The sequence below is a fragment of the Anabrus simplex genome, chromosome 3, assembly GCF_040414725.1.
Source record: "Anabrus simplex isolate iqAnaSimp1 chromosome 3, ASM4041472v1, whole genome shotgun sequence".
NCBI lineage: Eukaryota > Metazoa > Arthropoda > Insecta > Orthoptera > Tettigoniidae > Anabrus > Anabrus simplex.
The window spans coordinates 285,922,982-285,949,045 of NC_090267.1; the positions used below are offsets into that span (position 1 = coordinate 285,922,982).

The following is a 26,064-nucleotide window of genomic DNA, read 5'->3' on the forward strand; positions in this document are numbered from 1 at the left end:
GAAACTGCTTAGATTCCTTCAATTTTCCCCTCTGAGTCATGTAGGTTTCATTCCTTATAAATTTCATTTTTCTTGTTTCCCTATTTTGGCTGGGATATTTTATTTTTCGTCTTTTCTTTGGTCTTCCAGAGCATAGTTTACTTTCATCACTAGTTTCTGTCCCTGATTTCCCCCAATAAAAACAGGAAATTATTACTATTAATATTTAAGGTTATAAATCTGCATAAAGAAAAATAGATCAATGAAATTGTATCTTTAGTAACGCATTTAACACACCTGAAATTTGTTCACTGCAGTCAAGTATTGTTGGGTAACTTCTGCTGGAGACAATGCTGTGGGGACTACACCTACATTTGCCTGTTTCTCATCAGATTCTTCCAAAGCAATTGGAACAGTTTCCTCTATTGCATTAGTTTTCCTAGAATAGTGGTTCTTCGATTACAATCACTTAATATTTTAGGGAAAGCTAGCAAATGTGCATATACAGTTTGGATTTCTTGTTCAGAAGTGTATTTAACAGCATACTGTATCGTGACATATTATGATATCTAATAAGTGTAACGGTAACAGGCCGCATCAACTTACCACAAATTCGCGTAATGTAACCAAAGAATTTCGTTGACTGCCAGTGATCTGCATTTATTGAAACAGGCGTAGCCATTGCAGGTGTGATGGGACCCTCTGAAATATCTTTGGTTTCCTAAGATAGGAATGCATTTTAAAGTCATTAAACAATACCTATAAGCACTGATTTGTGAATTAACAGAAGATTAATAAGCTTTACTCACCTTAAACATCTGATTCTTTGCTAACAAGAGAATTTGCTCAGACTGAGATATATGAGAATAAATGTCCATTGTTATGTTCTTAGGCTTTTTTGTTGTTATGTGCTTTACGTCGCATCGACACAGATAGGTCTTATGGCGACGATGGGACAGGGAAAGGCTAGGAGTGGGAAGGAAGCGGCCGTGGCCTTAATTAAGGCACAGCCCCAGCATTTGCCTGGTGTGAAAATGCTTAGGCTTAAACACTTATAACCACAATGAGGGATTTCGCTAAATGAAGAAAGAGTAAGTTAACTACAATGATGACACGTTGCAGAGAAACAAGGCGAACTTGAAAGCTGTGTAACAAGGAAAAATCCTGCGTGGGAATCAGCTACGCACGAATATACATTTAGCACCACACGACCAAGTGACTGCACGATTGTCGTGTGGTCATTTGATGTGTAATTCAGACTCAGAAATGGTGGTTAGTCACTTGATGCAAAACTTTAATTTAATGATTGAGAGGTTGGCGTTTGGTCAAAATTCATTCCCCGCTAAATCATATTGAGAATAAAAGTGCGAACAATAACCTATGTAAAGTTTACACCTTTAGCTACCAGATGGTGCAATAATCTAAAAAAATCCATTTTGAGCTTGGTCAATTGATGCATAACACCATCCAATTATAAGGATCGGTACAGGATGTAAAAGTAGGAACACAGGATAAAAATAAAAGGAGAAAAGGACCCAATGAATCTATATCAGTAATGGAAAGGAACAAACAAATGTCAAAACAAATCATATTTTACGATGGCAGTTAATGAAGATGTGAAGATTATCACTGTCCCTGTACTTTTGTGTTTCATGTTTGTCTTTGTCTCATTTACTGCAGCTCCGTCTTCTGACATTGATCTGTCATTCTGTTAATCCTATTCATTTTTGCTAGTGGATTTACGTTGCACCGACACAGATAGGTCTCATGGCGACGAAGGGATAGGAAAGGCCGTGGCCTTAATTATGGTACAGCCTGAGCATTTGCCTGGTGTGAAAATGGTAAACCACGGAAAAACATCTTCACGGCTGGCGACAGTGGGATTTGAACCCACTATCTCCCGGATGCGAGCTCACAGCCACGCGCCCGTAACTGCACGGCCAATTCGCCTGCTAATCCTATTTTGTGCTCCTATCTTTCTATATAAGACTTGATTGCTCCTTTCCATTACTCATTACTCATTATTCTGTCACTGTACATTAGAAATACAAGAATCTTATCACCTTACCATTTTTGTTGGCTTTAGTAGCATGGATAATGAGTGCATCTGCATGTCCACCCCGCACATCTGGTCCTTCCTCATCTGGTTTCTTATAGACTAGGTAAACAGTGATGTCGAGTTCTTCCAAAGGATTGCTTTCAGGTATGACGTCTGGAGTTATTTCACTCCTCTTTGCAACACCTGCCGTTGAATTATCTCCAGCTGCTGAGAACTTCGGTTCCAGTCGATGTTTCTTTTCTTCTTCATGACTATCAGAACAGCAAACACAAATAAAACTTGTTTTTTAAATAACTAATCATTTTACTAAAAGGAATTAAAGGGAATCAATCGAATACTGAAATAAGCAGGGGCAAAATTCAATACAAGGGAAAGGTTAAATGGAAATGGAAACAGTGATCTTCAAGAACTTTCTTTCTCTCAAATGATGCCTTTTGACACAATTTTACATAATCATTCCTTTATAGTGGCACAAAATCTACTACTTGGCCTTTTCCCCAATTATCTGGGGTCAGCACTTTGTAGGGATTTAGCCCAGTTTTAGTGCTGAATGCCTTTCCTGACATCAACTCTGAGTGGAGGGATGTATTCCCTATTGTGAGTGTCTGTGCTGATCTGTAGTGTGATGTGCTGCATGTAAATGACGATATGTATTAAGATGAACACAAACACCCAGCCCTTGAGCTAGAGGAATTAATCAAAGTTAAAATCCTCAATCCAGCCAAGAATCAAACCAGGGACCCTCTGAACAGAAGGCCACAATGCCAACCATTCAGCCAAGAAGCCAGACTGTGGCATACAGAATACAGTACACAACAATGTTAATGCCTTCATCATCATCATCATCATTTTACAGTTCCAGTTTCCCAGGTACTGTTGGCGAGCCTCTTCCAGTCTGTCTCATTGAGTTACGTCCTGTTGTTAATGATGCCCTTCCCCGATCTCCAATGTCCATCCAGTGGGTTCTTGGTCTTCCCACCATCTGTTTTCCTGCCACATGTCTCCCTAAGTTAACATAAGCTGTCCTTGTTGGCTCCATCCACATTACTTGCCCAAACCACCTCAATCTGGACATGCTGAACCAATCTAAAAATGATGTCTCAATCCCAGCTTCCTTTCTAACAATGTCATTCATTAACTTGTTCAGATTTATTTTTTTGAATTGTGGACCTCAGGAACTTCATCTCAGATGCCTCCAACCTTGAGGAGTCCTTCCTAGTGAGGGTGCAGGTTTTGATACCATAGGTTAAGATTTGTATGAAGTACTGATTGAACATCACCAGCTTTGATATCATTGGTACTTTGGGATCCCAGAGGAGTATTCATTCATACTTGCTGGTAAAAGTGAGAGCTCTTCTGCCCTCTCTTTTGTAGCTAGTGTATCTCGAGATATTACATTGCCGAGGTACATAAAGTTCTCTACACTTTCCAGTGGATGGTTTCCTAGCTGGTTATGTTCACTGGTTGTCCCGCTCTGTTTATTGCCATCACTACTGTTCTGAGTTCGCTTATATTAAAATTGAATTCCTGGAACTTAACCTTCCATTCATTGAGTCTGAACTGTACTTGTTTCTCAGTTTCTCCCCAGATCATAACGTCATCAGCAAAAGCCATTGCATTTAGTTCACGAGAGGTTTTGTTGATGTTCTTCATTATGTCATCCATGACGGTGAAAACAATAATGGATAAAATGTACTGCCTTGCTGGATTCCACTGTAGTCTGAAAACAGGATGAATGTTCATCACCCAATCACACACAGCTGGTATGGTGTTCTTACAGCATCTGAATTTTCCTCACCAGTCCATCCGATACATTCCTTTTCCTCAGGCATTCCCATACCTTCCCTCTTGCAATGCTGTCATACTTCTTCTCAATATCAAGGAAAACCATAAAAAGATCTTTGCCTTTTTCCCAATATTCCTCTATTAAAATATGACATGAGGATTAGGTCTGTTGTGAACCTGAACCCATACTGCTCCTCTTCCAAACTGTGGCTCTAAGATGACCCGCAATCTGCACTCTACAATTTTCTCAAGAATCTTAAGCCCATAAGAAAGGAGTGTTATTCCCCGATAGTTTAGGTGATTTCTTTCCTTAAAAAGGATAATGACACCCTTACTCTAATCAGCAGGTATCTTGTCATCCTTCCAAACTGCACTGAGCACCCTGTGTAGCCACGGTAAACCCTGGACTCCTGTTGCTTTAATCATCCGTGCTGACTTCACTGACTGCTTGGAATTTCTCTTGTGGTGTCATCTTAAGGGCTGCTTCTGTTTCTGCTCATGTAATGGGAGGTTCCTCTTTGCAGATTTCAACAGCTGGTTCTTTTGTTCTCTGATCTACTTCTGTCCTGTTCAGTAGGTCATCAAAATGATTCCTCAGAACCTGGTTTTAACTGAATTCCTATCTTAGGTAATTTCCTGGTTGTTATCCTTGGTACAGTAATGTCTTTTAGATCTGCTACTAATAACTGGTGGTCGCTATTGAGATTCTTTACATCAGCATTGACATAAGTCACAAGTCTACTTCTTTCATTATCTGTAATGACATAGTCAATGACCTGTTCTGTCCATCCCAGTTGTATCAGGTAATCTTGTGAATGACTTTTGTTGAATCAACTGTTTTTTTATTACCAAATGGTTTTTTATGCTGCTGAGCCATGAGAGGGAGATGTTCACCTTCTGAATTCTTTTTCCCATGGCCATGCGGTCCCATCATCTTCTCATCGTCATTCCTGTCTGTCCCGAGCTGTGTGTTGAGGTCCCCGATGATGATTGCCTTCTCTTCACTGCTGGTCTCTTCTATATCTCCCAGAAATTTGTTCTTTTCATCATGACTGCAACCCATCTGAGCGGCATACACTTGCACTAGTGTCAGCTTCTCTTTTCCTTGGTGAACTGTTGCCTTTATAATCCTCTCATTGATATACTGAATCTCTGTAATGCCATCTAACTCTTTTGCCAATATAAATCCTACTCCATTACTCATCTCTTTGTTGATACCATTCCAGTAGATGGTATAGTTCTACCTCGACTCTTTCTTTGCTTTACCTTTTCATTTAGTTTCTCTCAGTTCTAGGATCGATTTTTCCTTCTTTCCATGATGTCCACTAACTCTTCACATTTCCCAGTCAAAATCAGTGAAAGTGATTGCCCTAAAAATATTGAATTAATAGTAATATTATTTGCTTAACATCTCTCTAATTGTCACAGACTGCAAGAAATGCAGGGTTACCAGAAATTTTTAATGTGGTTAATGTCATCAATTTAAAACTGATGCATTTACAGTAAACACCCTAAAATACAACCGAACTAAGCCAGTATCGAACCTGCTATTTAGGGGACAGAACAACGACTAATTGTTGTGCCAATGAGGTTGGCTGATTTGTTAATTATACACTCATTTCCAAGAAAAATAAAAAATTGCATACCATGAAGGAGCCATCGCAGGGACACATCAGTGGGTGCAGGCAGAGGACATGGCAGTGCAAAGAAAATCTCGCATTGTTGAATCACACCAAGCATTTATCACAGGATAACAAATTCTTGCAGGATGTACTTGGTATGGTGCTGAATCACCCACAGCACAAAGACGACAGTGTATACAATCAGGCACGGAGACATACAGATGTCAAATTTTCTCTTAGGAAGATTGTACCACAGCTGGTGTAAGTGACTCTCCAAATCTGTCATAGTTGCTGCTGGCTAAAGTTGCCATCCAATCTGGTCCTGAATGTTCTTGATGGGTGAAAAGTCTCAAAATCTTGCTGGCCAAGCAAGCATGTTGTCATCAAGAAGACAGGCCAGAAATACCCATACTGTGCGAGGTTGGGCACTACCCGCTGGATAATGGTGATGCTGAGCCATGACAGGGAAGGAAACACACATGGTTGCAAAATTTCCTGGATGTATTGCCACAATGATTCATCGCAGAATACTATTTGTCGCCAATCTGCAAGCTACCTGTTCCTGGCAGAAATAAAAAAATGCTCAGCAGTGCTCAGATCATAATGGTAGAAGTTGTAAGGGACACTGCAATGATAGATCCTGCTCTGTTAGCCACCAGGATATGGTACTGGTGGATACAGGTGTATCCCCAGATACCGTGACATGCCTCTGGCTGGTGTACAGTGACACCTGTGGAGTGCTTACAGCCTGTTGCACAGTAAAATTATCCTCCCTACTGGAGGTTTGCCAGGGCAAACTTGAGCCTACTCGACACATGTGTTGAGCAGTTCCACGGTCATCATGCTTATATTCCTGCTGTGTCTTAGGCTCAATTTACATGAAGTAATATACTTTTCTTATTTGTTTTCTATTCTCTTGTTTTGTTCAAGCAATTTTGATATGAACTGCGAGATAGCAGCAAATGTGCACAAACACGATCTGTTTTTTAATTTTTCCTTCTCGGCGGAATTCTGTATTCCTTAGACGTTGGTTGTTGTACTCCCTACTGACAAGATGGAGGTGTTCATCTGCCCAGTGGCTTCCACAGGCTATTATAACATTTTTCGTCAGTTCAAAACATTATGCTGGGGCTAACCACTTTTAAAAGCCTTTTGTTTGCTGCAACATGGTTTGCAGGTAATATCTCAATGTTGTATTTAATTCTAGTTACTTATTGTTTTGCGTCTTGGTGGTGTATGGCATAATGACAAAGAAGACTGTTTTATACGTGTTTACATTTTGATTCTGCGCCCTTTTTTTCTCGTCTATGTTTTTGGGGGTTTGGTTGCTTATGCATGATTGAAGTTTTCTTTTATGACGTCCTTTCCTAGAGGTAAAAACCTTCTTGTAATGGGGCATCATTTGGTTTACAATGGTTGAATGGGTGTATGGTGTTTGTTCGTAATGAGCCTTTTGTCTTTGGTGCTTTATCTTACTCTCTTAGTCTGGGATGATTCTGCGAGATCAACAGGTGGCCCAGTTGTTTAGTTATCTCCATCTTGTGCCTTGATTGAGGTCAACTGATCCTTTCGGTGTGAAATGATAAGAGATAATAATTCTGGAATGAGCTTGACTTTGACCTTTTCAGCAATGGTAAGATTTTATATGTGTTTGTACTACGAAGTAAATTTTATCTGCGTTGTATGTGTGGGCCGCCATCATGTTGTATCCCTTGGACTTTTACAAGAACTTTTTTGACTGGCCCTACCCCGAGGAGGTGTTTTGTTTTATTACATTTATGTTGGCCTTACTATTATTTCTACATTTGATCTGCTTGTGTGTTTATCTCTTTACCTGGCTCCACATTATCATCATCATCATCATCATCATTATTATTATTATAATAGACCTACTCGCATTGGAGCGGCATGAAATCTGGCGTACCAAAGGAGAGCTGGGAAAGAAATGTGCAAAGAAGCGCGCCTTCAGTCAGCTGATGAGGCGATGGCAACTCAGATGGGAAAGTGACCCTCGAGGCAAATGGACCAAGCGACTGATACCACGCTTGGATATATGGGTTGAAAGGGCCCATGGTGAAGTAAATTACTACCTCACGCAGCTTCTAACAAGACATGGATATTTCCGGAAATTCCTGCATAAAGTGGGCAGAGCGAGTGACGCAGTATGCATAAACTGCGATGATATTGACGATGTATATCACACCTTTTTTGTATGCGGCCATTGGACAATTCAGAGAAGATGTGTGGAAACTGAACTAGGAGAACTGACAACAGATAATGTTATTTCGGTGATGCTGCGAAACCAGGAATCCTGGGATTGCGTGGCAGTACATGTGGAGGATATCCTTCGTCAGAAGAAGAAGGATTTGGAAGCATACGAACGTTCGTAAAGGAGAAATGAAGAAAGAAGATGTCTGAAAGACAAAGGACGATATCACCCTGAAGTAATGCGAGAGCGGTTCCGGGGTGATGACTCACATCGTGGGAAAAGGGTGTGTGGTTTTTAGTGGGTAAGAATCCCACATACTTGTGGAGTGCGGACCCTTCACAAGTGTCTTTTTGAAGATTTTCCACAATCCCTCGTAAAAAAAAAATATTATTATTATTATTATTATTATTATTATTATTATTATTATTATTATTATTATTATTATTATTATTATTATTATTATGTGAGGCACGATTGAGAAAATTGTGAGTATGCCCTTCCCAAAATTTTATTGTTGCAGCCTTCATCCTATTGGTTGTTGTCTGCGAGCGGACCATCCAATTTTCATTATTCTTTTGTGATTGGTCCACGTAGTGATGCAACGGTTATCTCGGAGAGTCAAGGGATGCGCATTTTGTTGTGGTAACATTTTCTGTGTTCATCGGCTCTATGAAGGAATACATTAGTAATTGGTCGGGAATGATTTTTCTCTGCTTGCATTCTTATAAATGCATGTAATTGTTCCCAATATGTGTGTGACAGAAAGCAGATTTAGTTTGGTGCTATCTTGTACTATCTCTATAGAATTATTTGATGATTTTGAAAGGCTGTTTGAGGCCATAATCCAATAACAATCTATGTCAAACAAGCTATAAGTTTTATTGCTTCCTGTTCTGTTTTGATTCTGAGTATGCAAGTGTGTTTAATGGGTCAGATTTTTCTTTCATGTTTTATTTTAAGTAAACCCCTGTTTATTTTAATTTTGTTATCATATAGTAGTTTGGTGTTATCCCTAGATAGAATTTTTTAAGCAGGCAAAGCGGGTTCAAATTATGACTTGTATCTTGTTGCCTTCAGTCAAAAGTCCTTGGACCTATCCTATTTTCCCTTTTCTGTGTACCTTATATCTCTGCTGTAAATTTTTGTGTCATTTATGGTGTGGATCTCTGTCCGGGTGTATCTGGTTCTTAAATACTCCTTTTTTCTATGGCAGCACTTGGGGAAGGGTCCTGGGTTCAGTAGAAATGGTAGCACAGTATCGTGGTTTTCGATCAAAGTATCCTACCGGGAAAGGAAGTTGCGATAAATTTGAACTCGCTTAATTAAGACCCCCCTCCCCCCCATTACTTCTTCATTTTAGTTGTATATTGTGTAGATTTGATTTTGTGGTGTTTATTTTTTATTTAAGTTATTTTGTCTCTTGTGCATTCTGTGGCTTTAGCTTTCGATTTGGGTCCTTTCCTTCACTTGTTTGGAAATTGTGTGTTTGAGCTGTTATGTCTGATATGGAGTCAGACAATACTCAACATTCTCGTGGGGAAAGCAAAATCCTTCGCAGTGAGATGTCTGTGATAAAGTAATGGGGCTCGAATTAGAAGCTGGTGATCCATCAGTTGAATCGAGTCTCGGTTGTTCTCCCAATTTGCTGACCAAAGGAACTGATGCAAAAGTCAACAATCTATCGCCAGAAAATGAGCTGTCTGAGGATAGAATCGAAACCTTATCTCATTCCCCCCCCCCATGTTCTCGACGCCCTGGGATTTCAAATTGCTCTCAATGAGTCCAGCCCTTAAAGTTGCATGGAAATGGAATTTAAAGTTCTTAGGAGAAGAAGAATACTCTTCAGAAAGGGAGAGTAACATGGCGGAGCATGGTCTGATTTCCCTTGATCCTCTTGTCCCAGTTATCCCTGCTATGCTTGATGGAGCTGCCCTCAAAAGGTTCCGTCTTAGTAAGAAGAATATACAATGCCGGTCTGACTTCGCCCGACAGATTAAACTTAAGTTTTGCCTGTCAGATTGATTACTACCTCAAACAGGAGATTTCTAGGTGCATTCAGGGGTTGGAAGAATTGTTTAACTATTATGCTATTGAAATTCTAACTTTGTTTATTTGATTTGTCAGTGAATCTGATGTTGAAATTTTTGATACATTCTACCGAAATTTGGCTCCCAAATACAAACTCTACATCAAGCAGTCAGAAGTTAGGTGTCCTGATGATAACATTGTTCTGCGGTGTGAATCTGAGTCAACACTATTCCAAAACAATCTATATCAGCCTCTGCCATATCATCTGATTGCTCTTTCCCTGATACGGCCTATCAAGCACCTTTTCTCCAGCTCCTCCCCAGCATTGTGAATATAGGAATGCTTGACGCCCTTGATCCGGTCCTGCCATTACTGATGTCCAAGCTCGCGACTCCCCACACAGAGTAGACCGAGGTGTTGAGAGATGCTGGAACTGAGGAAATGTAGTATACATCTCTATGGAGTATCGGTCGAGGTCTTGTACTGTGTGCAATAGCTGTGGTCTGTGTAGGATGAAAGTTGAAGTGTGCCCTCGCTGTTTTCCCGGGTAGGGAAACCAAGTCATCGCCAACTTAATGGCCCAACATTGGTGCCCAGCGAAAGTAATAAGAAAAACGTTTGTGGATTGCCTTCTTCTTCTCCTCCATGGGTCAAGATTCTGTGCACTCCTCAGCCATTGTTTCCACTATTGAACATGGGCATTACGGCTTCTGTTTTGGGTCAATCCTTTCTAAAGGACATGAGTTTCAAGTGGCTTTCTGAAAGTGATAATTCTGTAAAGTATGTTTCGGCTAACGGTTGCAATGTTTCTCATGTGGGCCGCGTGAAATGCCACATCAAAATTCACTACCTGTCTTATTCCTAATCTGTCTGTCCCCATGATCTTAGGATCTGATTTTGTGTGTGACACCTGTCTATCTATCAACTTCATTTCGCACACCTTCACCTTCCATTTCCATTCTCAACAAAATTACCCATTGGAGACACCTTCTCCTAATAAATCCCTGTGCACTCTATCTGATAGAAATTTTCTGACTTCCCTGTATGACATTTTAGAAAGCCAGTACTCTGTGTCGAATAGCCTACTGGAGAAATTCTCACCTTGACACTGGATCTTGGATGTGCCAAAAATTTCTCATAAAAAATTGAACTGAAATATAATATCCCACACACATCTCCCATTTTGCCTCCTCTTCTCCAAAAAAAAATTTTAAGCAGGCAAAGCGGGTTCAAATTATGACTTGTATCTTGTTGCCTTCAGTCAAAGTCCTTGGACCTATCCTATTTTCCCTTTTCTGTGTACCTTATATCTCTGTTGTAAATTTTTGTGTCATTTATGGTGTGGATCTCTGTCCGGGTGTATCTGGTTCTTAAATACTCCCTTTTTCTATGGCAGCACTTGGGGAAGGGTCCTGGGTTCAGTAGAAATGGTAGCACAGTATCGTGGTTTTCGATCAAAGTATCCTACCGGGAAAGGAAGTTGTCTTCCAGGAGGGATTGTATTCAAATTCTTTTAGAAAAAGGGGTAATCAGTCCTCTTTTTAGTGCATAAGAAGGACAACCAATATTGGCTTATTGCAGACTATAGAAAGTTAAAATTCCAAAGTGAATTTTGACAGTTTCCCCTCCTTTTTTTCAGCACTTCAATGGGGCAAAATTATGTACTCCAACATTCCTATTGTAGATACTATAAAAATAGTACGAAAGAATTTAATGCAACACAGCAAATTAAGCAAGGTGGAAATTGAAGAATTTTTAACATTACTAGAATTTACTTTGGAAAATAACTATTTTGTTTTTGACAACAAAATTTACAAACAGTCTAAAGGCCTAGCAATGGGTTCGCCGGCTTCAGGTATTTTAGCTAACATATTCATGGATTACATGGAATATAATAAAATAGTGGATAAAATAGATGGATTGATTACGTGGTTGAGATACGTCGATGATATATTTGTTATTATCGATGAACGAAAGGTTAAACCTGATAGTATATTACAGTATTTAAATACTTTGGATAGACAAGTGCATTTTACGATGGAATCTGAAAATGATAGGACTTTAAATTATTTAGATTTGACAGTTACTAGAAATTCTGGTCATTTTGATTTTCAAATTTTCAGAAAAGCTACTCAAACAGATACTATTATCAGAAATGACTCCAATCATCCAGGTCAACATAAAAAGGCAGCATTTTACAGTTTAATTAATAGAGCTATGAATATACCTATGTCTAAGAAGAATTATAATAGAGAGATAAATATAATCCATCAAATCGCTCGTAGCAACGGATATTCCAACAGATTTATTAATAGAATGATAAATAAAGTGAAAAATGAACCTAAAACAACTTTAATTAAAGAGCGAAAAGAGAAAAAGAAATTTGTAGTTCTAACTTTTCGAAATAAGCACTCTTATCAACTGGCTAAAATTTTCAGGAAAAAGAACATCAATGTCACATACAAAACGTATAATAATACTAATAAGATAATTTTCAATTCAGATAAAATAGAGAATAAATGTATATTTAATAAATCAGGAATTTACAAATTAACATGCCAAACATGTAAACAACGATACATAGGACAGTCCGGAAGAAGTTTGGCTATAAGGTACAAAGAACACGTTAATGCGGTCAAACATAAAAGATATTCGGCAATGGGAGAACATATGGTTGAAATGAATCATAAATTTACAGACATTTCCAATGACATGAAATTATTACATTCGACCAAAAAGGGAAAACTGATGAATGTTTTGGAAAATTTAAAAATTTACCTTACACAAAAATGTAATTCTGAATCAAGTTTAAATGAGAAAAGTACAGAAGATAACCCACTGTTTAGGCTAGCATATAATCATTTAAGGAACAAAAAGAAGAAGAAAAGAAGAAAACTTGAAGATCCTAAATTTGTATAGTGTTTCTCATTCAGTTCAACCAAAATTGTATGTATTGATCATTTTTATAATATTTCATAAGTTCTCTTTACTCTTTGATGTGATGTATTGGGACACAATACTCCTTCAAATTGTAAAACAAAAGATTGTGTCATATTATGTTATTCTTTGATCTAACCACTGATGAAGGGAATGGTTGAGATTTCCCGAAACATGTATGGTTTAATAAATAATGTTTCTTTCATTTAATGAGTGTATTGATCAAGGCGGATTTAAATAAACTATTATAAATAGTTATATTATACACTCATGTTACCACTGCGAGAAATGTACCAAAACATCCAACTTGTCCCTCTTAGTCTGATGATGCGGCCCCTCTCAAAATCATCCAACAAAGGTTTGCTAAATTTGCTGTTGGGGCATGCTGCATTTTGATTCAACTTAGCTCTGTGGCTGACACTATTCACACTGCTTCCATTCAGTGTCATGAAGAGTAGACAATGTTCAAAACTACTGCATGGTTTCTTTTTGTCTGTGCCTATAAATATGTACTTAAGATGCAATAATAAAGGTTAGCAAGCATGCTTTTTATTGATACATGCTTTGCATAAGATAACTTGTATCGTAACTGGTATTTCCACAAAATAAGCAACAAAATCATTACATAAGCACAAAAATAAGCACCTAAACTGAGGTTAAATAAACACCACAAAATCACACCACTACCAATTGCTCATGATTGAAGCCATGTAAACTATGTTCTTATCTACTTGACTACCTCCAAAATAATTCAGGAGTTGTTCAAGTGCTGCTTAAAAGAAGACAATGAATCCCAAATATCTGTCTGAATCCTATGAAATAAATACAGTCAACTTCAAAGTGATACTTACATACACTAATAATGAAATAAACCTTGACAATGCAAGAATAATATGTTTTACCTATGTGCCTTAAACGAGGAGAACTAAATGAACTAAATTATCGTTTTTATTAGTATTTTACTGAAATGTTGTCTGGCTTCATGGCTAAATAGTTAGCGTGCTGACCTTTGGTCAGAGGGGTCCCTGGTTCGATTCTTGACAGGGTCAGGAATTTTAAACATCATTGGTTAATTTTGCTGGCACAGGGCCTGGGTGTATGTGTTGTCTTCATCATCATTCCATACTCATCACGATGCCCAGGTCGCCTACGGGAGTCAAATCAAAAGACATGCATCTGGCAAGCTGAACCCGTCCTTGGACACTCCCGGCACTAAAAGCCATACGCCATTTGAATATTTTTTTACTGGAATGTTAGTTGCCATTTCAGAGTGGGCTTGATATTCATTCTTCACTGACTACAATGTATCAAAGGCTCTTCCCACACAAGCTTGCAGCTTGTAAAATAAGTGCAATAACTATTAAAACTCTGATGTTGCAAGTTTTGTTACCATTGAAGAGTGTCAAACTCCTGATACCTTTACTGTCTGACCTCCTTAGCTAAGTTCTTGTTTTCTTCTGACTTCCATCCTATTATATTCAATATTATTCCAATCCTTTAATCAGCTAGAACTATGAGCTTCTTTCGTGTATTGGGACTGTCATCAGTTCTAATAATAACGAAAGGTTCAAATTCAATTGACTGCTGCTCTGTTGATGAGGCAGAACTCTCATTCATCACCAGAGGATTCACTCGCCATTATTAAATTTCTTTAAATAGTTCATGTCACCATTTTGCTCCAATTCTGATGTCTTTTTAGCCAAGAAAGAAAATTCTAAGATCACAGATTAATAAAAGAAGAAGGGGATTTTTATGAAAAATAAAACCATGAACAATGAAAGGCAGGTAAAGAAGATAGAAAAAAAACTGAATTAAGATGGGTATGAAGCATGACTGAAACATTAAGAGAGAGGAGAGAGATGCAATATATAAACAAGTTAAAAAGTTGAGACAGAGAGAAGAATTAATTAAAGGGTACACGTAGAAATGGATCTAATTGTTTGCATTTCTCATATATGACATTAGGTACTGCTCCATATACTAGTGTATATACTGACACACCAAGTGAGCCATGAGGTATTATTAATTATTGTCCTTGTATGTACCTCAATCTACTGTGTGACAGAAGCCTCAGCTTGGAGACACGTCACAACTTCATCATGCTATGTATATTCAGTGCTCCTGTCTGGTGCGAAAACATGGAATTAGAATAAGAAATCTGAAAATAAAAGAGATACGATGAAGAAATGAACAGGAAAGAGAACTACCTTCCTTAGATCTTCAATGGCTAGTCAGGTATTGCTTAACTGAGAGTCAGTATTCCTGTTAAAATCACTGGGATTTTTGCATATCTTCCATATCTTTTCTTTTCTGAGTGTTTCCACTGTCACACTAACATAGATTTTCAGTGACACAAGAATGAATGGATGAATAAATGAAAAAGGGCCACAATTGGGAAGGTAGAGATCGTATCCTTAATTCTGATACAGCCCCAGCATTTGTGTCGTGTGCAAATGGGAAACCACAGAATAGCATTTTCAGGGATGCCCACTATCTCTCAAATGCAAACTCACAGCTACACGGCCCAAATTACGTGGCCATCTTCCTCAGACCTACTACTTATGATCCTAGACCTATTGTGCTTTATGTAAGTAAGAATTTAACATGATACCATGACCTAAAGACAGGCTGTGCTCCATTACTACTGATTTGCCATGGTTTAGACAGCTATATATTTTATGTTCCTTGATATGAGTCCCACTGGCCTGGCATGTTCGGCCAATGTACACTAGTACAGAGAATTTTTTACATGCCAGAGTGTAGTAGTGGGGGCAATTTGTCCTTGTATGTACCTCAATCTACTATGTGACAAAAGCCTCAGCTTGGAGATATGTCACAACTTTGTCAGTTGCTATGTATATTCAATGCTCCAGAACGGTCCTGAAACAGTGACTCTGAAATGTAACACCATTAAGAGAATAAATCTTTGAGATATGTGTTTTTCAAAGGATGTTACAGATCTTGTGGACTGATTATGTTTCCAAAGCTGTCGTACTCAGGAGGGAATGAATGCCGGTGTGTACAATCAAGAAAATAAAAGAAAGGCCTACCTTGGGAATATTATGAGGAATGAAAAGTACTAAAATTGATCATGCAGAGTAAAACTGATGGATGTAGAGGTAGCACTCTTGGCTGAGGAACTTATGAGATTGGACAGATTTGAGTAGACTGATGAGGACAGCCAAACATCGTGCAGACTTCACTGTGATTGTGGCCAACCTTCAGTAATGGAGAAGGCACTATGAGAAGAAGAATATACAGTAGAGTCTCGGATATCCGATGCTCCATTAAATCTCAGCATAATTTGAATTTTTCTTTTTGTAAATTTAAAATGAATATCCTACAGCATATCTTTCCCTGCTTATTCCTGCCATGTCAGCGTACTGTGCCTCCCCTCTACTGAGGTCACGCGCGTGTTTGTTGTCACATGTTCTCACCTTCCCGCCAGTAGAGTATGCGCCTACTCCCACTAAGTGCTTGTGTATCAGAGTTGCTGGATAGAACAGTATACAGTATGTAGTGCTTGTGAGCAGTGCTGCCATACATTGTTTCATTATAAACAGTAAAAGCAAAAAGAAGTTTATGCCTTTAAAACTGAAATTAAAAGCTTTAAAAAGACTCAATAATGGGGAGACAATTAAAAATCTAGCAGCTGAATATGGAGTTGGAGAAGTAATGGTTGGTGATTGGCAACGCAACATACATAACCTGGAAAAATATTCTTCTGGTACGTGCTCAGAAAATACTTCTGATATAGAAAATGCATAAGGAAGTCTGAATAAATTTGTTTCTAAAAAGCAACACTTTTTCATTTGAAAATTGGTTCTGATATTGGACCTCTCTTCTGCCTCTGTTAACTAAACCACAAAAACAATGTTTCACTTTAGGATGATTTTAGTGCAAGTGTAAGCTGGTTACAAAGATGGAAAAACAGATATGGTGCTCGACAACTTAAATGTGTGGAGAAAACTTTCTGGTGTTTCTGAAGGTGCAAACAAGTTCTGAAAAAAGCTTGAACACCTCATAAAAAGTGAAAATCTCAGTGCTGATTTGTTATACAGCTGCAGTGAAACAATGCTCAATTTTAAAATGTTGCCTTCTAACACACTTGCTTCATGTGAAGGAACTCATATCACTGGTCACAAGAAAAGTAAAGAAAAAGTGACAGTTCTTGTGACATCAAATGCATCTGGCAATCATAAATTAAAGCTAATCGTCATATAAAAGTGCGCTAAGCCAAGAGCTATTAAAGACATTTCACTCTCAGCACTGCCCGTCTCTAACAAAAACCACAAGAATTCGTGGATGGATAGACAAATATTTAAAAAGTGGTCCTTAAGAATATGTGCCTGTAAGTAAAACATTTTTGAGAAAGAAGGGTCTGACTATTAGAGCAGTTTTATTGCTGGACAATGTAGGGTCACATCCAGATGAACAGGAACTAGCATGTGATGGAATTTGTGCTCTATTTTAGCCTCCTAAGATAAAAAGTTGTATACAACCTATGGATCAGGGCATTTTGGAATGCTACATTCACTCCTGGAAGTAACAGAACTCGAGGAAAACATCACGAACTTCCTCAAACAGATAACCATGAGGGACACAGTGTATTGGTTAGCAGAATCATGGGAAGACATGAAGCTAGAGATACTTAGGAAATTATGGAAGAAGATTTTAGGAAGTGCTGTGTCTGCTGACAGTAACTCCAATGACAGCAATGGTAATGATACACCAAACTTGTCAGATCTAATCTCACAGATACCTGAATGTAAAAAAACTAGTGAAATCAAAGTTACGGAATGGATGAAGAGTGATAAAGAGTATGAACTTACAGACAAATCAATCATTGAAATGTTTAATGAACCAACAGAAAAAAGTGAGGAAGTAGTTTTTTAAGAGACAGCACCAAAGATGTCTCATAGCAAGGGTCTCAGTGTGTTGGAGGCAGCACTACGCTATGTAGAAAAACAACCAGAGGAAACTCCCACCGACACTCTGCTCTCAAGTGACGGGGTGTCATTGCTGTACAGAAATGATGTAACATTCAGAGACAGAAGTCAGCTAAGGACTTTTTCAAAAAAATAAGAATACAGGACCTTATTCAATTGTTGCTGATTTTTTTTTTTTTTTTTTTTTTTTCCCCCACGATTTTCCATGTGTTGCTCCATGTAGTCTTATTTATTCCAAATCTGAGGTGCCTCCGCCCCCCAAATAGCTCAAATTATCGAGACTCTACTGTACCTCAATGATGCCCAGCTTTTGCAACAGATCATAGCAATTCAGTTGGTGGTGCTATGGATGAAAGGGGGGTAGGTCTTGTAATTCTTCCTGTTACTGTTGCTTATTCTTCCTCCTGACATGCAGGACTCTACTAGTTTTTTAAAAAATCTCTCCTATACTGATCAAAGTTAACTCATACTGCAATGTCTTATGGTCTTCCATCTGTAAGCCGATCTTAAGATGTGATACGGTATGTCTCATCTGGAGTTCTATTCCCTATCTTTAATAAAAAACTTTGACTTACCATACATGGTTGATATTTTCTTTTACAGATAACTCCTGTGACATAAGAACTGGAGGTGGTGATGATGGAGGAGGAGGGCTGGTAGTGGACTTGACACTTGCTGTGCGATTTCGCTTAGGAGGCAGAGCGGGAGGCAGACCAACTGATTCCTTCAGAGCAGGTGATGGTGATGGGACTTCAACACTGCAATTTTAAAGCACAAACTATAATGGAAGTTACTTTGAGAAAACCATTTCAAATTTAAGATTTTAATTTTTTTCTTTAACATGGAGACAGATGTATGATTCATGCTACAGGCCCATTCTTATTCATGTTACTGAAGGAGGGAAACTAACAACACGTGTGCTCCATGTAACATGAGTTAATAAGCGAATACAGAGCAGCTACTTTCCAGTTACGATTAATGTTGAAAGCCACTTTCTACTCTTCTCTACTAACAAAGGATCACTTGAGAATTCCAACCCATGTGATGCATCTCCTGACTGTAGGCTATCAACAACACTCTTACCTAATATTTCTACAGGTCCTCTTATTCAAATTTAATGACTTGTTAAATACATTTTTTTTTTCTTATGCAGTCAGAAAGACTTCACAGAAGGCAATAATGAAAGTAGTTCTTCTTCTTCTTAAGTAGCTCATTAATTTTCATGTACACAGAACAAGTGTTTCAAAATGTTATCACATGTACAGCAGAATTCCTCCTTCTTGGTTTTTGGGCTTTGATTTTTCCCCTCTATATTACTCTTATCTTTCCTGCAGTGGTTTTCTTCATTACAGCAGACCAGATGAAAGATAAGGGGTAACAGAATGAAGCTTAGTCTTACTCCATTTTCTGTGTTCAATGGAAATGAGAAAACCAGATTTTTTCCAACAGGGATTGCAACAATTGTTCTGACGTCTCAATACCTACTTTAAGTATTATTGGCACGATATTGTCCATACCTGGTGCTTTTCTAGTTCTTATCTGTTCAAATGCTTTCTCTAATTCTGAACAGATTGGGAGTTGTAAATTTATTCTTGGACCACCATCTACAGACTCCATTTGTTTGTTACCAATCTGCTCTATATCTCAATCTCTATTGAGCACCTCCGTGAAATGTTCCTTCCATCTTTTTAACTCTTCTTCCCGGGTGGTTAAGAATTCACCTCTCTTGTTCTCTCATCTTAGCTTCCACTGTCTCCTTTATTGTCTAGTACAATTCTGGTAAATATCTTACTAGAACAGACAACAATGTGATTCCTCTCCAATTATTCCAATTTGTTAAATCTCCATTCTTTGGAATTTTAATTAGAAGTCCTCTTTTCCAATCTTCTTGTATTTTTTCTCTTCTCCCACTTCTTTGATTACCCAATGTGTCAATTTTCACCTTCAGGATTTTTGGTGGAAATAAGATAAGGGGTGACAGGATGCAACCTTGTCTTACTTCAGTTTCTGTGTTGAAAGGTTCCGTTACTTCTACTTCATGTCTCGTATATTGATGTTTAAAATGTTGGATTATACTTATTGTATTTTTTTGGTATACCAAATTGCTGTAGTATAACATACATTTTCCAACTGCCTTTCTACACTTTTGTTGCTTCAGTGCCTCTTTGATTTCCTGAACTGTCAGGAAAGATCAGAAATTCTCAGATCTTGTCCAGCTATTCAAATTTTCTAACATGTTACCAAGAACACACAAATGCAGAAAAAAATAAAAAATAAAACAGATACTCAGCCATGAGTACACATATGTGTGATTTTCAACATACCTTTACTACAATAGCACATGACCTAACAATTTTATGTACAGTAAGAAGAAAGGCATTGAAATGAACATTTTAGAAACAATCTGCATAGAAATTGATAAAAAAAACAGAACCCTACACTTAATATAAATGAAATTACAGAAAATATAAACATATTATTAGAAATACATTTTAAAAATAATTTCACAAATAAAAAATTAAAAAGACAAGATGTCATCAACTTCTCAACAATTGTATGTTACCTCTACTACAGTAATAATATCCTTCCCACTCCCTGCATACCTTCTTCTGTGCCATCAATCAGTCAACATTCAATGCAACCAGTCACCAGCAACACGTTTTAAAAGGGCCAGCGGGGAAGTGAGTATTTAACATTCTCTAGCATCCTCACATAGTAACAATTCAGTTTCTTCACATGAAAATAAATGAATTCTTTTTAGACTCTCAATAACAAAATTAACAAGAAGCCACATTGAGAGAGTGAAGAGCATACAGTACATCTATATTGCACTCCAATTGCAGGCGAGATGAATTTCCCAGTTAGGTTACAACCCCTTTTATTGTCAACATAAAAAAAAACAGACAGCTTCTTGAAGATTTTTAACCAAAAATCACTAATTAAGGCAATAAAATACCACAAGAAGAACAAGTAGAAGAAGAAGAGGAAAAGGAAGAAGAAGACAAATAGTGACACACAAATGTTTCAAGAAATTTTAGAAATGTAATCTACTTTACATTTTAAACTTCTGTAATGGCTTTTTAGATATAGTTTATCATCCTAGCTGATGATGTCCTATAAAGAGGTACAAAACATGTACCGTACTTGACTCATTAAGTGTTTTTTTCATGTAATACATATTTTTGACAATGAAGTTCATAAATCGTAATCCAGTCACCCAGGCACAATGAAATGAACATTTTAGAAACAATCTACATAGAAATAGATAAAAAACAGAACCCTACACTTAATATAAATGAAATTACAGAAAACATAAACATATTATTAGAAATACATTTTTAAAATAATTTTACAAATAAAAAATAAAAAAAGACAAGATATCTAAAATTGGCAAGGATATCATTTTTCTAAAACAATGTTTGAATCAAAAATTACTTCTGAAATTCCTAAAATCGTACTGAAGAAACATTGCTCGTCAACTAATAGGAAAAGACTAACAATATTTAGATTAAAATCTAAATCAAATTTTTATATAGTAAAAAACTATATTAAACTCTAAATTATACACTGCCCATTTAAATGCTGCATCTCTGCTTGTTCCATTAGAATAGGACTCATTCTAAAGAAACACTAGTACCAACTACAAAGAAATATTAACTAAAAGACAAAAGAGGTTTTTTGACAAGAAAATGAATAATCTCAGGTCTGAAAAAACTAGAAAAGACCCTAAAACATCAAATTCTAAATACCAATGAAACTGAACAAACCTTTCACCCACCCATTAAAAATGTAATCAATATAAACTTTGATGAAACAGAACTACAGATCTTTAATAAAGGTCCAAAAGATAATTAGTTAAGTCCACATCTACAAAAAGAATACATCACTACCATTGCAGAAATAGAGCAGGTCATATAAAAAAATTATCAAAAGAAAAACAAGATGAAATAAGATATGATGAACAGACAAACTTCCAGAACCTTTCAAAAACCAAATACATCTTACCTATCACCCAAACATTCAACAAAATAAAAAAATAAAAATCAACAATAATTACTGTACCGGGTGGTACACCTCCACGCCGCTAATTTAAATGCGCGCCAGTTAAAACTCCTCTGCTGGAGGAAGTCTGAACTTTATTGACGGTATTAATTTTCTACCTTCTCAGAAGATGTCACTACCTGTAAATTTTGGAGTTTTAGAACTGTGTCACTTTTGATGTGTTTTTGTTTCGCTTGAAGTAAGAAGTGTGAACTTTCTCTTCTAGAGGACACTACTGAAGATCTACAATAGTGCAACCTAGTGCGGAGTCAAAGAACTATTTTTTTGGAGAAAATTTAATTTCAAGAGTTTGTTCTTTGTTAAATTTCTTTCTGTCATTGTTTAAGTTGGCAATATTTACCCCTTTCTTCCCCTTGTTATGTATGTATCCAATCCCGAATTTCTTCTATTAATTTCTATCCAATCAGATGTATCTTCCCCCAACTTGAATATGTTGCTGTGTCCTACCCAATAAAGTGTTTGTGGGAGGGTGTTTTCATTCCCCTAACGCCTAGAAACTTCCGCGAGAGTATTTAAACTGCTGATTTTTGGGTCTCTCGGCCACTTCTGTTCCATCTTTCAGTGTATTAAGTACATAGCAGGAGGCGGGAAGCGCCTCTTTCCTCGGCAGCGGTCAGCAACAAGGTAATGGCCGATTAATAAATTCTTTCTTTGCTAGCTCAGCAGTTTAACTTTCGGGGCGGGTTCTAAGCGTTCCACTATGTAACCTCTTCCTAAAATGTAACTTCTCTTTTCATCTATTCTCTTGTAAAGCTACATACTGGGATAGAGAGTGCTAACCCTCTCGAGCTCCCACTCACATTGTCTGGAGGTGAACTTATTTTCTCAACCAATTCTTCCGTAATGTAATGTAAATTGTTATTTTCTTAAGTCACCTCTGTAGTATGGGATTAGCCCTTGCACTAACGGCCTAAGGCCAAGTAGGTCTTAAACAAAGTGTATTAGGAGTGCAAGTTCGCCTCCCCTCAAATTGTATTTTAGAGGTCATGTATTAACCTTCTTGTCATTTAATAGACCTCAGTAGGTTGGGTATTTTACCCCTGTGTATATGTCCTTTGAGGACAGCTTAAAGGTGGAGTTTGGTGTGGCCTGGGAGAGGCTTAAAATTGAGAGCGAGTGGCTCTTTTGAAAATGGTATATTGTATGCCTCGAGGAGGCTTTTCAGTGTAATTTGGAGCAAGGGCTCCTAGGTATGAATGGGGTTTTCTGGCCCTCTGTTAAAATTGTGTTTGGGGTAAAACTGAGCTGATTGCCCAAGAATTATGTTTCTGACTTTTGAAGCCCCAAATGGGGTACCTATGTAAATGTATTTTTCAATTGTGTTTCGGCTACTAAGTACCTGTTCTATTTGTTGTTACCTAATTTTGAAAAGAAAATATAACCTTGTTAAATTTTAAAATTAATTTCACTTTAGTAGCTTGAGACCCATTCACCACCCAGCACCTTCTTTCATGCATAACTACCACCAAAACACGGTAACAAGTGGTAGCAGAGCGTGGTTGAATGGGTCTCAATTTAGCCCCTTTTGACGGCTAAATATTGTTTGTTCCGAACTCTAACCATTTTCTCGGTTGCTGGAATTTTTTGACCTTTTCAAAATTGGTCTGTCATCATGCCTGGCCCTCGCGATGTTCTCCTTCTTAACTATTTGCGCAAGGAGAAGTTGATCTATGAATTAACTATCAGAAATGTGCAATCTGGAGGCACGGTTGCAATAGACACTAACAAGCTTAGAGAGTCCCTGGATTTGCCCATTTCCATCCCCAATTTGGGAGAGAAAGAAATTGACGATTCTCTTTCCACGATCACGGAGAATGTTACTGGGCTAGCTTCTGTAGTTAGTTTTTTTGATGAAAATGATCCGTCTCCGAATCAAATTAAGCGTGTGCAAGGCAGGCTATATCATTTTTCGAATAGGGTTAATGATCTGTTGTCTCTAAAACTGAATGTCGTTCAGAGGAAGGAAGCTAGTAAGCTCCTGGAAAATATTTCCGAATTATCTAGTAAGGTCACTCAATTGTTAACTGGGGAAGTTCCTCCCAAATCTGATCAGCCCACCATAGTGAATGTAGGTAGCGAGGAAGAACCTGCTAAGGGAGAAGTAAATAGGAAAACCATCGCTGCTCAAACTATCTCTGCCCCATTGGACAACGAGTCTGAACGCCGTGCATCGCTGAGTAACATCCGTTCTGAATTAACTTCTTTGCCATTGAAACCTTTACCTACTATGTCACCCGGGTTTAGTAGCTTGCCTCATCCATTGGCAATGTTGCTCAGAGGTATTTCTAAGTTTTCCGTTAATACCACCAGTGACGTAATTTCATTTTTAAGATTTCTAGTGGAATTTCAGGATCATGCCCTTGTTTTTTCTCTTTCTCCATGTCAAATCTTGCAAATTATCTATCCGTATGCTATTGGTATTCTCTCTGACAAAATAGTTAGAGCCATTGCCGAGCAATCTTCTATTGAGGATTTCCATGCCCATTTGCTAGCTAACTTCATCCCGGCTAGGGCCAGGTCCTCCCTTATTCAGAAGTACTATTATCGTGTACAGCGCTTGGATGAAAACTTGGCTGATTTCATACAGGACATTAAGTTTTATACTAGGGTGTTTGCCCTTCATTTTCCTGAAGATCAGATTGTACAGGCTATTGTAGAGGGAATTTCACCTCCCTATAGGTCATATTTGTGTTTCGCGGCGTGTCCGCAAACCTTCTCTGAACTTGAAGCATTGGCCGTCTCAGCGGAAGGAGTTAGATACGCCGATTCTTTGCGTGTCGCGAAAGAACCCCCGCCTTCCTTTAGTAACACTCGGCCTCCACCTCGCCGACCAGTCAATCCCCGTAAATGTTATGCTTGCGGGTCGCCTGACCATCTGCGCCACAAGTGTCCTCTGATCAAGTCTAGTAGGGCAAATAATGGAGCGGGTTCATCACAAGGCTGTTTTAAATGTGGGGCTTTCTCACATATCGCAAAGAATTGTCCCAATTCGAATAGCACCCCCTCCTGCTCAACTTCTGGTGTAACTTCCAACAACAATCAAAAGTGACTAGTGGCTGCGGCTGAGTCAACTAATTCTGCTTCCCAAGGCTCAGCCCCTGGCAAAAAGGTCGAGAATTCAGGGAACGATAAGTCTTCGAATACATCTTTTGAATGCCCCAAAGAGTGTCTTAGGATTGCGGCGGATACCCCCGCACCTGTTCCTTTTCTTAAGATTGAGTTAAATAACGAGCCTATAACAGCTCTCTTAGATTCAGGCAGTGTTTGTTCGATTATTTCGGCTGAAGGGTATTCTAAATTGAAAGCTGTTTGTAAACTACCTGACTACGTCTCATCTCCTATTCAATATGTTTCGGCTAATTCATCTCCATTAGAAATTCTAGGTTCCGTACCGGTCAAAATTCGTATTTTTAAGTTTACATGGAAAATTAAATTGTTTGTGGCCAAGCAATTGTCTTGCCCCATTATATTGGGAGCTGACTTTATTTCTCACACTGGTCTTGTGCTCGATCTCCAGTCTAGGTCGTGCACATTCAAATTTGCTTCTAGTTGTAAAATACCACTATTAAAGTGTAATTCTGTGTCATGTTCTTCTATTTCGCCTACCCAGGATGAGATGTTGTTAGACCTTAGACATCTACCTGAGGAGCAGGCTGATAGTATTCGCAAACTGTGTCAGTCATTTCCAGAGGTGTTCTCTGATACTCTTGGTGTTACTGACCTTATTGAATACAAAATTGAGGTCACGGATTCGATTCCCGTCCGTTTTCCACCTTATAGGCTATCTCCACCTAAAATGAAGGCTCTGAAAGAAATTATCGACCAGATGTTGAAGGATGGTATTATTAGGCCCTCTAAGTCGGCGTATTCATCGCCTATTTTTCTAGTCCCGAAACCCCAAGGAGGCTTCAGGCCTGTCATTGATTACAGGGCTCTCAATCGGAAGGTGGTGTTGCAATCTGTGCCCCTTCCTGACCTTCATTCTTGTTTTTCATGGTTTCGTAAGGCCAAGTTCTTCACTATCTTGGACTTGAATCAGGCCTATAATCAAATTCCCCTTGCCGAAGAGTCTAAACACCTTACAGCGTTTGCCACGGACTGGAATTTATACGAATACAACCGCGTGCCTTTCGGGCTCCCCACGGGGGCAGCTGTGCTCACTAGGCTACTAGATAGGGTCTTCTCCGACATCAAATTCGAGTACTTATATCACTACTTAGATGATGTCGTCGTATTTTCAGAGACTTTTGAAGAACATCTAGATCATCTGCGAGAAGTTCTCGATCGCCTTCGTAAGGCTGGGTTAACTGTTAAGTTGTCCAAGGTTGCCTTTGCTAAGCCCTCTATGTCATTCCTAGGGCATATTGTGTCACCCGATGGTGTAGCAGTCGATCATTCTAGAACACAGGCCATCCGTGATTTTAAACCTCCCAA

The 26,064-nt window shown here is 38.3% G+C and overlaps 1 protein-coding gene across 1 annotated transcript in view; it reads right to left on the reverse strand.

Annotated features, from left to right (window-relative positions):
- The window catches only part of C3G (C3G guanyl-nucleotide exchange factor), a 426,509-nt gene that overhangs the window by 46,122 nt on the left and 354,323 nt on the right, over positions 1-26,064 (reverse strand). The window contains exons 10-11 of the mRNA XM_068226676.1: positions 18,144-18,326; positions 2,048-2,289 (exon numbers count right to left, since the gene is read on the reverse strand). Of these exons, the coding sequence (XP_068082777.1) occupies positions 2,048-2,289; positions 18,144-18,326 (425 nt within the window). The remainder of the gene's footprint in view (positions 1-2,047; positions 2,290-18,143; positions 18,327-26,064) is intronic.